The sequence below is a fragment of the Plectropomus leopardus genome, chromosome 20, assembly GCF_008729295.1.
Source record: "Plectropomus leopardus isolate mb chromosome 20, YSFRI_Pleo_2.0, whole genome shotgun sequence".
Taxonomy (NCBI): Eukaryota; Metazoa; Chordata; class Actinopteri; order Perciformes; family Serranidae; genus Plectropomus; species Plectropomus leopardus.
Genome location: NC_056482.1, coordinates 19,806,902 through 19,822,274, shown reverse-complemented (window position 1 = coordinate 19,822,274; position 15,373 = coordinate 19,806,902). Strand labels below are relative to the sequence as shown.

General features: G+C 38.3%; 1 protein-coding gene across 1 annotated transcript in view; it reads right to left on the bottom strand.

Moving 5' to 3' along the window:
* Positions 1 to 10,355, bottom strand: part of LOC121959544 (ephrin type-A receptor 5) — a 72,889-nt gene extending 62,534 nt beyond the window's left edge. The window contains exons 1-2 of the mRNA XM_042508910.1: positions 10,169 to 10,355; positions 3,749 to 3,813 (exon numbers count right to left, since the gene is read on the bottom strand). Of these exons, the coding sequence (XP_042364844.1) occupies positions 3,749 to 3,813; positions 10,169 to 10,268 (165 nt within the window). The 5' untranslated portion in view covers positions 10,269 to 10,355. The remainder of the gene's footprint in view (positions 1 to 3,748; positions 3,814 to 10,168) is intronic.
* Between the last annotated feature and the right edge of the window lie 5,018 nt (positions 10,356 to 15,373).

The following is a 15,373-nucleotide window of genomic DNA, read 5'->3' as shown; positions in this document are numbered from 1 at the left end:
GTTGAGGATGGTTCTTTTGACAAAAACATCACCTGGGACTTTGGGAAAGTTCATATTATGAGCATGTATCAACCCATTTGAACAGATTCACAGTGATGGGAAAAAAGTAAGGGATAGTTTGGCTTGTTTGTCTTTGTGCAATGCTGAGTCATTACATTTTCTACTGACTTTTTCCCTCTCATGCGGGCTCAGAGCGTGATGCACATCAGCCGTCCGCTAGCCATCAGCTACAGTCTTTGTGGTTTCTTCTGATGAAACTTTTAACAGAAGAACTGAGTTGACGAAAGGTGGCACACAGCATTTCATCAGTCAGCCTTTGTCAGTGCTCGGTTCTTTGAGTTCGGCTGTGTCAGGGTCTTTCTGAGTGGACACTGCCTACTAATGCTCGGATAAAGACAGAGCAAAATGGGATGTAATGGAGATAGATGGGCGGTAAAAAAATCCATACCTTGGGATCCATCCCTTTGATGTCACCTTCCTTCCTGACTTTTCTTACTTTATTCTTGTCCCTTCTAGATCGTTGAAAAAGTAGCTGCCAAAGGCATCCACCAAATTGCATGTGACAACCAGCTGACCCAAACTACAAACAAACACTCTTACAATGCAAGGTGAAGAGGATGGATGTATTGGATGATTAAGGTTTGACAGAAAAATAGCCTAAAAGGGCAGGAACTAATTTTAAAACGTGTCCATTTTTGTCAAACACTTCACTGATATTAATGCTAAGAATGCAAACTGTCATTTACCTACTAAAATCCCACGTCTTCTAACTGTAGCTTTTAGTGGAGCCTCAAGTCATTCTCTTGAACTTTGGTGGATGTTTAAGTTTTAATAAGCCTGGTTTTCTCTTTATGTCAGCAAAATAACTCATGAATGTCCAATTTATATATCTACCCAACTGCTAATTAATGGCATTAATCTCTGTACACAAATACTTTCTCCAGATTATCACTGCCTTTCTGAACCGCTTCTGAGGTTTTGGTTTCCTAAAGTCACAGTCTGGTTTCATTGAAGTTCTTTCTTGTTCAACTGAAGCTGTTACTGTCCGACTGTCTGCAGCACTCAATCTCTCTTTAATGCTTTTCACCACTGTCTCACACCATACCTGTCTCTACACTGCCAGGATAACCTGCTAGGAGGCCTCAAGGCAATAAATTTACTTTAGCCTCCTGGTAGCTGTAACTTTAAGACAGACTTCCAGTTAGATTTTGCCTCGTTGTAGCACACCTCTGTTAACCAGACACACTTTACACCCATGCTTATAGAGCTGTTGCTGCAACAAAGCTGCATATTCTAAAACACGAATGCTTCACACACATTTAACCTGGAAGCACAGAAGATCTAAACAGTTACCACAATTGTACTTCAAATAATAATGTCACCAAAATCATGGTCAGAAAAGTGTTTTTGCATTTCGTTCACAGTTTTACCTTTTAGATACACAATGTCATCACTTCATTTTATCTTATTAGACATTTGTATGAAATTTTCTCATAATTAGCATATGAATTCTTACGTTATGAACAAAAGCCTGTTTTGTGAGGTCACAGTGACTTTTGACTACCAAAATTTAATCAATTTATTATTTAGTCTGAATGGACATTTGTGCCAAATTTGAGGAATTTCCTCAAGGCATTCTTGAGCTATGGCATTCTTGACAATGAGATGGATGCAAGGACACACTGTCCTTGACCTTTGACCACCAAAATCTAATGAGCTCATCCTTGAGTCCAAGTAAACATTTGTGCCAAGTTTCAGGAAATTTCCTCAAGGGGTTCTTGAGAAATCATATTCACAAGAATGAGATGGACGGACAACCCGAAAACATAATGCCTCTGGCTTGTAACGGCATTTATAATGGCAGTTTATATTGTACTCGTGTATAAATAAGGCTGTGTACCAGGAAGAAGGACTCTAAATACTAAAGTTCAAGGAGCTTGTCATAGTTCAGGAGAGAAGGGTTTCCACTGACAGCTTAAGCTCTTACACCAGAATATTCATGTTTTACAATCTACAGTCTTCACATTCAAGCTACTATGCCAGCGTCATGCTGTTCATTGAAATGTGTCACAACATTTCAAGGTCATCCATCAAATTTCAAACACTTTCTAAATCCCTTATTTTACTCCATCTCCTTTTTGCTTAAATGCATGTTTCAAGAACTTTCAAAGCACACTGAAGCTTTGGGAGAGGAAAGCCGCGCAAAGACGATGGTGAGATAAAAAGACAAGCAGATGACAAGAATGAGAAGAAAACGGGGATAAGGAGGAAAATGAATGTTTTGGGGACGGGGAAGGATGGGAGCTGAGCCAGAAAAAAAAAAAGTGAAAAATGAGAGAGACGATGATGGGGATGGAGGGGGATGGAGGAGGAGAAAACAAGGGATGAAACAAACCATCTGGAACATGAGACAAAAAAAAACAAAACTTGTGCCTCCTCAACATCCTATTTAGCTACGGAAGACTGCTGCTGCCAAGCGTGAGAGTGCGCGGAGAGCGTGTGAGTGGATACTGCAGATTGGGTTATGTCGTATAAATGCTAAACATTATAGGAACTATAATGGCCAACAATGATAACATCTCCTATTTAAAATGCCAGAAAGAGAATAAAATATTTATTTTGTCATATGTGTCATTTCAGATTCAAACAAGTTAAATAGAGAAAAAAAGACATTTAATCACCTTAATCTGGACCTGAATAAAAACATAACGGTGAATAAGACAGAATGTCATTAGGAGATTGTTACATCGCCTTAACACGTCTTTTCTCCTTCCCCCCTCTGTCTAAACCTGAGTGCAGTTATTTATGCAGTTGCATTGTGGAAAGTACACACCATAATCACATCTTCATTAATATGATTGCGCATACGGCTGCTTTTGTCAGCACTATCTCGCCCATCTACATACAGCCACACGGTAGGCCGTGATTTGAATACCCAGAGCTGAGAAAATACCACGGTCAGCACTATCGGTCCGACGTGTACAGCTGCATATTTGCCAACAGGAGTTGTGACTATATGTGGGATTTTTCTGTGTGGATCGAATGGATGCACAAATTACTTCCTGTTTTTAATGGCTCTAGCACTATCAATCCCCTGGAGGTTGAGGAATTCCATTTTTCTCGAAAAGGGTGCGAGATATATCTGTTGACGACTGCCTCATGTGTTGAGGTAGCGTTTAAAGTCCAGAATACATTATTACCCTTTTTTAAATACCAGGTTTTTTTTTCATTAAAAACACCATATAACCCAACTCGAGTACATTGTTCTCTAATTAGCGTTCACCCTGGGAATACGTGGAAATGGAGTCTCAATTCCTTGCTTGAGAATAATAATATCTCATGGTGACTTTCAGTATCTTATTCATGAATTCAGTTGACCCTGATAATGAACTGATAGTTCTTGGAAATGACATGACCTGCAACCTTAATAAAGCAAATGAAGAGCCTGTACTTCAGTGTAAAATAATGAAGTCATTGGTGTCTTGCATCATACAAATGAAGTGAGTTTACAACCTAAATTTTTAATTATTTTTTTGGTTATCACAAAATCTGACAATTGCTGATAGATAACTAGATTTAAGTAATCTTCAATCAATTAATAAACAATGACACTATTGTCACTCATAACGTCAAGATTACGTTTAGGTGTCACCACAGCAACCGTAAAATAAATATACACCATATGTCGAATTTGATTCCTATTTCGCCAAAATTCACAAATAACTAAAACATTAATAGTCATACTCACCCCATTCTTGGGATATGCCACCCATCCTAGGTCTCCAATCACGGAGCGAGAATCCAGCAGGTTCACTGTTAAATATTAAAAACACAGTTTTAAGCATAGATTTAAAAAAAAAAAACCAAAAAAAACCAAATCCATAACATACTAAAAACTAACTTCTAAAAGCATGTACATGATGGGTATTCACCTAATAGAGCTCAATTTTTTCAGGTGCATCACAAAGGCTGATGATATGAAGTTTGTAGTTTCAAGAATTAACACGAACTTAACCACAAACTAAAAATTAAATAATGTAGAGATCTGTTCCACGGACTAAATCTAAGGGTAGGTACTGTGTCATCATACAATAATTCCTATTCCATTTCTACCCTTATTTATTTATATTTTTTTACCAATAACTGCCAACAAACTTTAAACTCCAGGTGAATCAGTGTCTTAAATAAATACTTCACCCATAACACAACCATTTAAATGTCTTATTGTGACAAATTTAAATTACTTATTGTGCATTAAATTGTGCATTTGAATTTGTGAAGAAAAAGTGAATGAATAATCCCAAAACAGTCATATAAAAACCCTCGCAAAACTTAGGCAGTATATTCCAAGTCCCATTTATCCAGCTGTATGCTCAGTACTGTCTAAAACATGCATTTTTTGTCAAAACCTTACTATTTAACACTTTGAAACATGAGAAAATTTGGATTGATTTCTTTTAAAAAAAAAAAGTGGAACGAAGGCAACACGCAACTTAAGAGGATATGACCTAAACATTTGCAAAAATAAAAAAATAAAAAGTACAATAAAATAGTCTGAAAATTAGCATGAAAAAAGTTAGGAAAAAAAAAGGAAGAAAGGAAAAGAAAAGGACATGATCTGTAAAGGGGTGCATACACAGAATAATCCTGTAAAATAATTTAGAATTCTTATAATTCTAATTATAGTTTTTTGGACATTTTTCCCCAGCTGCATTTTTAAAAAAATTAAATTAGCCCTGTTGCTCATTGCCTTTTCTCCATGTTTTCGAAAGAGATCAAACCAATTTGCTTAGTGTTTGAAAATTTAAGTACTTGTGAAGGCGTCTGAATGCAGCACAAAAAAGGTGATGTCGATCCAGGTTCCAAAGGGTTAAAAACACTTCTGCATATGAGTAGACCACCTAGGCAAGCACGGGCACCTGAACTCTGCTTGTGCATTCCACTGAGCAGAATTCAAACGCGGAGGTATGCAAGAAAAACAACGTTTTTGTAATTGATATTCAAACTGCCATTTTGTGGATGAAGTATTCCTGTAACAGTGCTCTCTGTTCAAACTGATCCACTAAAATCATCCTTTCTCCTCTTGTGCGACACTGCTGACAGTGATCATGAGGTCTGTGTTATCTTTCTTGTCGATCTTTCTTTCTTCAGTGTGTCCAAATGCTTTTTCTACAACAAAGTCAGAGTTGTTGTCAATAGCGTAGCCTATCCCTAAGAGGCAACTGTGAACTTCCAGAGGTTTTGGCCACACTGTAACACATTTTAAAAGTCAAAGCAGTGAAAGTGTCTCCAGGCTGCAACCGTTTCTTTGGTGGCTCTGTGTTTTACCACAGATTTACGCCTGATCAGCTGGTTGGCTGTTCATGATAATGCTGATTCTGATGACAACTGGTCTGAAGTATATTTCAGTTATTAGATGATGTTTCTTCAGTAGGTTACAAAGAGTGAAATATTCCTAGTCAGCATTTTCACAGACAAGAGTCAGTCTCATCAACGAACATATGGTGTATCTAATTTGAAGCCACCTTGCAACAGCTTTAGAACTCGTCTCAGTTTGCCCTGACATGACACACACTCATAAACATGACTCAAGTTTTGCCAGGACGGACTTCAGTTTTCTTTATCTCATGTGTGATAACATTAAGCTTGTTTTATGTCTGACACAGCATGAACCCAAACAATAAAAGAGAAAATCCAACTGAAAGACACATTGTCTAGCTTCTCGTCTCCAAGTAATGGGAGCAGATTAAGAGCTAGACATTTGAGCATACCACTAATAGAGGGAAAGTAGTATTATTTCACATCAGTAGCTGTTCTTACAAATCTCCCTTTTGGAATCTGTACAGAATACTTAACCATTGTAAATTCTCTGTTTTAGTCCTTTTTAACCTTGGATACATGCTTCAAATCACAATATATCTTTACTTCAATTCTAAAAGGGTACAAAAAAAGTCAGGAGCTTCGTTAAAAATTCAAGCATGTCATTATAACCAAATCAGGTGCCTCAGCATGACTGCTTCTTGGAGGAACTGACATTTTTCTGCAGCATAACACCTCACCTACAGTGAACTCACTTGAGATGTGATGTAGTCCAGCGCTGATCAGTAACGGTGTGCTAGCACTTCTGGGTTCTTCTAATGATATATCAAATTAAGGGACAGGGCTTATGCACTCTTTACACTGATATAAGGAGGTTTAAATAACGTGGTCCACTGAGCTGAACAAATGCACAAATCCTGAGATAAAACATGATCACACTCACGGAAAGACGCCCAACAATCCAAAATATTCAAATGCATACTAAAAACATCTGACATACACATATTTGTTTGAAATTTGACTTTTCCAATAACATTTATCTATGCAAATTACAAGTACTGAGTTGCCCAACTAATGCACTTTTAACAGCTGGTGTAGATTTCACACCATTGACGCAACTGGAATTTGGGGATTGGACATGTCAATAGTTTTCCTACAGAAACTGACACATTCAAATTGCTTGTCAACACTAATTACAGAAGATGCACGACTCCACACTATTAGACATATTTCCTGTCTGTTCTCTTGGATGTAACTGAGTATCACAGACAAGTTTTGAAAAAAAAAAAAAAAAAAAAAAAAACAGTTTATCTTGCTGACTTTAACCCTTAAAGATGTTTTACTACTTCTTACTACTTCTTATCAATTCTTACTGCTGCCAACAAGAGACATTTGCTCGTTTAAAGTTAATACAGAGCAAACACCAATACCGCATGTTAGAGATTCAATCATCCAAAAGTTTAATGCCATGTACTATCCATGTCTTAAAGCAGCTGTCGAGTACAATATGTCCAGTCCTACAATAAGCCATGTTGTAAAGCAGATGACTCTGCCCCAATGTCAACAAAAGAATAGACATCCGCAAAGATAAGATGGAGAAAGCAGAACAAAATATGAGACAGAAGCTAGTTCACTAACTGAGACATGCTAGCTCTGCAGCCCCTCCCAACACACACACACACACACACACACACACACACACACACACACACACGCCACACTACACTAGTCTTACCGTCTCCGCTGCTCTGCGGAGAATAATAAAAGATGTCCTTAGGAGGCGATTAGACAACTAATTAGGCCATAAAGAAGAGATAAGTGATGCTGAACTAGATCATAAGGGATACGTTACCTCTTTAACTCCCTCTCTCGCTCTCTCTAAGGATCAAACCACCAAACAAGATAGAGCTCAGCCGTGATGATCTGCACAACTAATTGTTAAAAGTCATCACAATTTGAATGAACGAAGCAATTTTAAGTGTAAATATTTCAAATGCAAGTGGATATTCAGCATGGTAAATTTTAATAAAATTCTCTTCAATGATCTGAAAGTGACGAGGTTGCTATTTATCTTAAATTGCACACTTTTAGCACTCCGGTAAGTGGTGGGTTTAAGCGCCAACTTGACATCGGTGATCCCTAATACGATCTTTTGTGAAATCATATCGTACCTTCTACTTCTGAGACCAACAGTTCAAGTGTAAAGCATATAATTTTCTCAGCACATTTGCCTCTTTAGTACTTTTCCCTCATCTGCATCTCATGTTTGATTCACTTGGATTGCTCAGGGCTTGGTGGCCTGACATCTCTGACACATACATATACACAGAGAAGTAGGCAAACTACTTCTTTCAACTGTAATTATTCCAAATCCACCGTCTTCATTTGATCAACACCAACAAAAAGCAAAGTTAAGTTTAAACTCCCTCAAGTGTCAGCTCGCACACCCCTCATTAGTCAGGCTTATTAATAATCGAATCTCTAAAACAGATGTGAGGCATCTGGCTCTGCATCGACATGTTCTAAGAAATTTTTCAACTTAAATAAGAATTGATTAGCTTCAAGAGAGGAAATTAATCAAGGTGGCACAGTGTGTAAAGTATTCCTCAGTATCATTCATGAGTGGTGAAGCCCCACTGCAGAATAAACGTCCTCTCTGTTCAACGCTAATAAAATTAAGGAGGACTTCAGAACTTGTGAACTTTTACTTGTTTCCCTTTCATTCAGGGAGCAAACATAGATGCAAATGAAATGTGAGCTTCAATTTGAAAAATGAGGTAATTCTGCTATGTAATGTGAGGACACATTAGCATGTAGCCTGATGGGATGTTACAGTCACATTAAGACAGAAATTGAGATTGGTAAGTGGCCAATCCCCACTGATTCCTTCAAGATGTTTAAAAGGAGCAGAAAAAATGGTTTTAATCTTACTTTTTTCAATTACAATAAATTAGCCCAATGAGAGAATAGCGAGTATTTTAATTAAAGGCTTCACCCTCCTCTCTCATTATGCATGCAATGTATGATTATCCATTGCAATGCAAATATGTGGCAAATTAATGTACAATTTGACTCGAATGGCAGCTTCTGGCTAAAACTCCTTAGGGGAATAGGTGTTAAACAGTTGAATTTTACATGTTTGTTAAGAAGAAGTTCAGCCAAATTTGACAGAAATAAAAAAACAACAGTTTGCTGTCACAGAGTTAAACAAAGGACAGGCGAGATGACAAATGACTGCGTTTAAGATGGTGTGTGAGATCAAATGTGGATTTGTTTTTCAGGACTTCTCTCTCTTTTCATTCACTGGAGTCAAAACACGCACCTATGATCCAGCCTGCCATTGATTCACAATTCTCAGAGCCTGAAGCTTGGCTTTCACAAGGCAGGAATTCAAGTATTGTATTGGTGTTTCAGACTACAAACATCTTGACTCATTAGTTTGGATAGATTTTCAGTAAAATACTCATCGATAGGGATTTTGGTGAACTTTTCACTCTTCCGAGGGACTTGTATTCCAGTTTGCACATGTGAAATGACATACTTTATCCCATGAAGCTTAAACACAAATGCCCAAATCCCAAACACACCAATGTTCTTCAGATGACACAGACACAAAGGGGTAACCTATTCATTCTAGGTAACCTTTAACTATTCTATGTTGCCGAGGGATGCTGTGCAAGCCGCTCCAGGACCCCTGAGTGTCCCATGGTCACTTTGGGAACCACTTTTGTGAAATCTAAACTTTGTCCAAATAAATCTGCCATGTGAAGAATAAGCAGGTTGATGAATGTTCATTCTTTCCCGGATGATGCTGTCTAATAGCCCCAAACAATGCCATTCATCTCAGAGCTATTAAAATGCTGCTGCTGGCCCAGTCTGCGGACAATAGCGTGGGAAACTAATTTTGACACACAGTTTCATACATTATTTTTAAGCCACATTGCAAATGTCCAAATTTGGTATTCAGTATGAGGAAATGCAAGTGGATTTGTTCAGTTTAGATGAAAACGATTAGTTAACACTTTGCACTGCATGCATATGGAAATGAGTGCACCAAATTATGAGTGGTGCCAAATAAAACTGTTAATATCAACACCAGGAGAAGTAATATTACTGCAAGATACTATGAACTCACTGGCTGACGTGCATGTTAACAGGATTCAGAGGTTAAAGGGTTCACTCCGCATCTTTCAAGACGAAGTGCAAGGCTAGACTGAACCTAAAATAATCTTAAAGCGGAATGAAGAGAAATATCGCCCTAAAATATCCTTAATTATTTGTTAAAAACACTATGGGGTCAATTAAAACTCACTCTGCAACAACGCCAAATGAAGAAAATGTAAATTCTTCGAGTATTTTTTGTTTCTTTATCGTCTGAAATAGCATTAAATGAGAAAAAGGTCAATGCCAGCTCAACAGTGTTAGCACCTTACACCCTGCACAGGACGATGTTTCAGATCTATCCAATGATTTTCGCAGCGCACCGTGCGTCTGTCGGCGCTGTCAAGTCCTCCAAGGACTGGTTATCTGGAGAGACGCATGTTCCGATCAAAGGTCCCTTTTTTATCTAAGCCTTTACCGTTTAGGAACACACTGTTTTTACAGACTTGGGGGACATAGCTGTCATAAACATTAAAGGCTCAAATGTATTTTAAAGGCGACCTCCTTTTCGCTCAAAGTGTCGGAACCAGCCTGAAGGAGACAGACGGGGTCTGAGGCGCCGGAGGAACAACACGGACCTCTCACTGCTCACACGTGTCAGTGCCAATTAAAGCCCAGTCGTGCACCAAACAGTCGTATCATGAACCCAAAAGTGTCCTCGTGTGTGTGTGTGGTTTTTTTTTCTTACCTTCATTTGCGGGGATGCACCACGCTCCGAGCATTGCCAGACTCCAAACCCACGTCCATGCCACCAGCCGAATGCCACAACTCCACCAGCGAATATGCATGGCGCGTCCAAAAAACACAACCGGGAACAGGGAGATTTTTCCTAAACAGCAGCAGTTTCGGTCACCATAAAGCGAGGTACCGTAATGAAACCATCTGTATCGTTATGCGTCCGCTCAGAGAGATGGGAGCTCATAATATGCGGTGATTTGAGGAAGCAAGTGAGGAGCTGTGTGCGCTCTGCTGGGTTTGGGGAGGCGGGCAGCGCGCCGGGGGGCGGGGTGAAGCGCAAGCCTCTCCAATCACAGAGTCTCCACAGGTGAACCCCGCTGATGCTCCACATGATAGTCGATTACTCCTCGATCGTTACAACGTAAAAATGTAACGTTATTGCTCTAGCGTGCCTATTAAGGTTCCCTCTTGCGTGAGACTATGATGAACAGAACCGGGCTATTAATTAAAAACCTTGTTTCCATGTGAGCAGTCATTTAAAAACCTAAGCAATAACACTTTTAATGCCGTTCCCTGCTACACGGACTCAACATGAATTTGAATTGTGAGTTTATGAATATTAAATATAAATGTTTTACCACGTTGTGTTAAAAACCTGGAGCCACATCACTTTTCTTGTGCTTCTTTCAGAAGCCTTTCACAAGTAAGTATTATTATCATTTTTTAGCACTTATCCCAGTTGTTTTTTTTAAATTCCTCTTCATTTTTATCTATCTATCTACAGGTTTGTTTTTTTTTTAATATTTCTTTTTCTTTATATTATTATTATACTATAATTTTTGAAAAATGTCTTCTTTCCGTGGTTGTTAAAAAAATATTCTATAAAGAAAAAGTTTCAAAGGGTTAAAAGACATTAGCCAGATTGTAGAACTACAACAGTGTCAACCCATGGGTTTACTGTGGAGCTTAATATTTAATCAGTGATGTAATATCACTCAAGAAATGGTTCCTTAATATCCTGAGTATCCGCTTCATCCCAGGAGCATTATTGCTTGACTGTGAATGCAAAACTAATTCCCCAGTAGGGAGCAATAACATGTCATGTTAGGGATGTAAGACTCTGTAAAGAAAGAGATGAGAAAGTCAACATGGGTACAGAGGCCCTGAGCACTCAATACCCTGTAATTTAAGAAACCACATGCAAATAGACACAAGGCAAGCAAATGAAGAAGCTTTTTACTAAACTTACGCGCATGAAAGCACCAATTTAAAAACACATTATGCAGCATTTAGAAAAAGTGCAGCAACAAACTCACAACCATAAACTGTGAAAATAATGGACACAGTTTCTATGACGTCAACTGTTTTATGGACTCCTGTTTTGAAGCTTCCTGTTTTTATGATCACATGATTCAAATATCATAATTATAAGCAAAAGGCTAACACTATGTTAACAGCATGGATCTGTAATAATATCTGAATCATGTCATCACAATGTAGGCCAAATAATAAAAACATAAAATAAATTAATATAATTTTCCAACATCATTGATGGAGTAGACTTCTATAAATTTATGATCCACAACAGGTGCTGCATGTCCCAGCATTGTGCATCACTTTTTAGTGTCCCATGGAAACAGTTTGTGTTGTGCTGTGAGATTCTTGCACGACTTTTGCTGCATATGTGTCATAAAACTGATGTTTTCTTGTGTTGTCAAGTTGGTGCTTCTTTATTTGCCTGTTTTTTGTCTATTTGCACACGTTTTTAATTTGCATTACGTTAAGCTCTCAGGGCCACCATAAATGAGCCTAACTGGCATGTAAAAAAACTCATTCACGTAAAGCTGATTTGGCAGCTGTGTGCTGTTAAGGGGCCAAGAAAAGCCATCATACCACATCATTAGTTGTTGTTTTTTTCTTACTGCAGCCAGGTAGCCTTCTCTGTCTTCCTATATATTTTTTCAGTTTATTGTGAGTTTTACAGACAACCTTATGGCTATATGATAACTCAAGGTGTGAATTTAAGGTGTAATCTGGAGGACAGGTTAGATATTTTTGAGATATGACATGCAGCAAATGTTCCTGACCAGAATTAGTCAAAGAAAAATGCAGTTACATGGTATGCACCTTAGCCAACAGGGTGACTGAGCTCTTGCAGCCCTTGTTCAGGTTATGGGACAGTCCCCCTCTGGGGGTCAGGTCAGCAAACTATTTTTACTTCTTTTTCTTTTCCTTTGGTATGGACTTCCATTCTTTCACTTGTAACAGTAAACTGCTTTGTAATCCTGGTTTTGAAAAAAATGCATTAAAAAATACTTACAAATACTTGTCTATTACAGAGGTGACATTCAATTTTGTTTGATCATCACCAAAAGTCAAGATGTATTTTACTGATAAGTTCCTCCTTTGCGGTTTAAAGACTCAGTAAAGTGCAGTTTGAGTTTACCAGTTTAAAGAAAACCAAATTCACACATATAAATGTGTAAAGCAGTTTTCTTTTATGGTTCATTGGTTTCTCATGTTGAATGCATTTAGAGAAGATAAGTTGCATTTTGGTTACCTGTATTTCAAACCTTTCCTCTAAGTAAATTTTCTACTTTCAAACATCATTGTAGCTGATCCAGAAATATATGTGGAAAAAAAGCAAACACCCAAAGGAACAACAGAAATGCATCACCAAACAGTAAAATTAGAAGATGCATCATGATAGCTGACTGTTGGGGGTGGATTTTTTTGCACTTTTCTCAGCAGACATTTTATAGAATTAAGCTGACAACACCTCCACGAGACAACAACAGTCTCCTGCATCCCAGAACCACCTCCACACCCGCTGTCAGCGCTGATCAGACCCCTACATGTCTCCAATCCACCATCATCATCACCACCCTGGCATTACACCTACAGATACGGTTGTTCTTGGCAAACAGTGTTTATCATTTACTGAAAAAAGCAACGTTTGAGATTTGAAGATGAGAAAATTGGTGATAAAAATAGGAGTTTGTTCATCTATCAAGGCTGAAAAGGAAAGTGGCATTGGGGTCATTGAAAAGCTGAATCTTTTTCTATCTCAGGTTAGTGACAAATGTATTGATGCATGTATGTACGTATGTCTGTGTGAGCGTGGGAGGTGCCAGCAGGGTAAGCCACAAGAATATCACCCAGAATCCCTCAGTGATCAAAGAATCTAATTGCACCATGGAGAGTGAAACACAGGCGGGAAATAAATAGAAAGACAGACATCTAGATGGTGAGGAATAAGAGAAGAAGAAGATTGAAGAGAAATGGAGATCAAAGACAAGATGCCATTACAGAAACATCAAATATCTTACAATGTTATGATCCCATGAATGTGAATTAATTGAACACACTTGATGATAGGACACTCTTTTACAGGTTGAAGTTAAAGAAAGACTCTGTTTTAAGATTGCTTTACTCAAACACAACCAGAAAGCAGACAACAAATTGTCATTCACAGCTTCAGTGTGGAGAGTTGGCAGAGGGTATAAGTGTGTGTGCTGGAGGCGGGAGTGTATAGTCAATACATTTTCACACTTCAAAGATGTGTGCACCTACACTGTTCTGCGAGACTTATTAAAGGGGCCTTTATAGGGCACATTTAAGAGAAATCTGTTACTATTTAACCATCTCTGTCTAGACTGTTCCACTTTGTCCTAGTGAATTCAGCTGAATGACTTAAGTTTATATGGCCAAAAGACTACACTCCAGTTTTGGAATTCAGTTTTTTTTAATCACCTCCTGTTTGATCACATTAATTCTCTTAATAGTAGCACTAAATATAGTTAAAGACATCATGTACTCTAGTAAATACACAACAAACTCAAATACCTATAATATGAAAATGTACATGCCCTTCTAAAGAGTTGTAAACCATTTTTAACCTTTTTCTTTGATGGTAAAATGTTTTTTTTTCCATTACAAGACACAGCCGCACCAGCACACAGCTATTTTCCCAAACCAATGGTTTGGTGCAATCAGATGTGATGGTACCTTGGGGGCTGAACAGTCAGCTGTGATTTTGTGTCAGCCCACTCATGACAGTAGGGGAGGGAATGGGAAAGCAAGGTCAGACAGGGTCAGTGGAGCACACACAGACACACACACACACACACACACAGACACACACACACGCAAGCACACACGCACACACACACACACACACACACACACACACACACACACACACACACACACAACAATCTGACTCAGTAACGCACACACACAATTGTAGCAGGGAGTACCTTTGTATTTGGCAGTAGAGACACCTTTGTATGAAGCAGAAGTAGGAAGTCAAAACTGAGTCAGTCCTCCAACTGAGAAGATTTCACTTCACATGCACTTCACACACACACACACGCACGCACGCACGCACGCACGCACGCACGCACGCACGCACGCACGCACGCACGCACGCACACACACAGGTACAACAAGAGTAAGGGAACTTTACAGCCATTTATAGACATTGCATGATTTTTCAGCATATTGTTGTGGTTACAGAAATTCAGTTTTACACTGCAAGTGAAGATGCATTTAAATGTTTTTAAGTGAAATATGCCATCTTTTAACCCTTTCAAGCCTGGAGCGACATCACTTGTGCTACTTTCAAAAACATTGGACAAAGGCGATGAGCAATATGTTGATAAATGTTTCACAAACTGCAATAAGTTGGTAGATTTGGAAAATTAAGTAGATGTGTAGGAAAAAACCTGGGGTAAATATGTATTTATAATTATCATAATTATGTATTTATTTATTAAGTTCCGCAACAAAAAAATCATATTTTTTTAAGTACTTTCCAAAGACATTCTGTTTTTTTTCAGAATGTTTTTTTCTTCCTTTAATACTATTTTTGGGTAATTTTGATGGACTTCTTAATTTCTTGCTAATTTTTGGGTCATCTTTTTTTTTGTTCATTGCCTTCTTACCATGTTCCTAAAGAAATCAAGTCTATTTGCTTAAGTTTTTAAGGGCTAAAATCTCCCTCCATAACTTTTCCTATGTTTGCATTGACTTGCATTGATATACTTTGGCAGGTGATTTCACAAAGAACTGGACACTCTGATTCCACTATGAAATGGTAACAGTTGTGGGAGTGTGATGGTGAAGTGACATTTAAAACACCCCTTGAGCTATAGTTAAGGAACACTCCCACACCTCTACAAAACACACACACATATTGCACCCCATTCCCAAA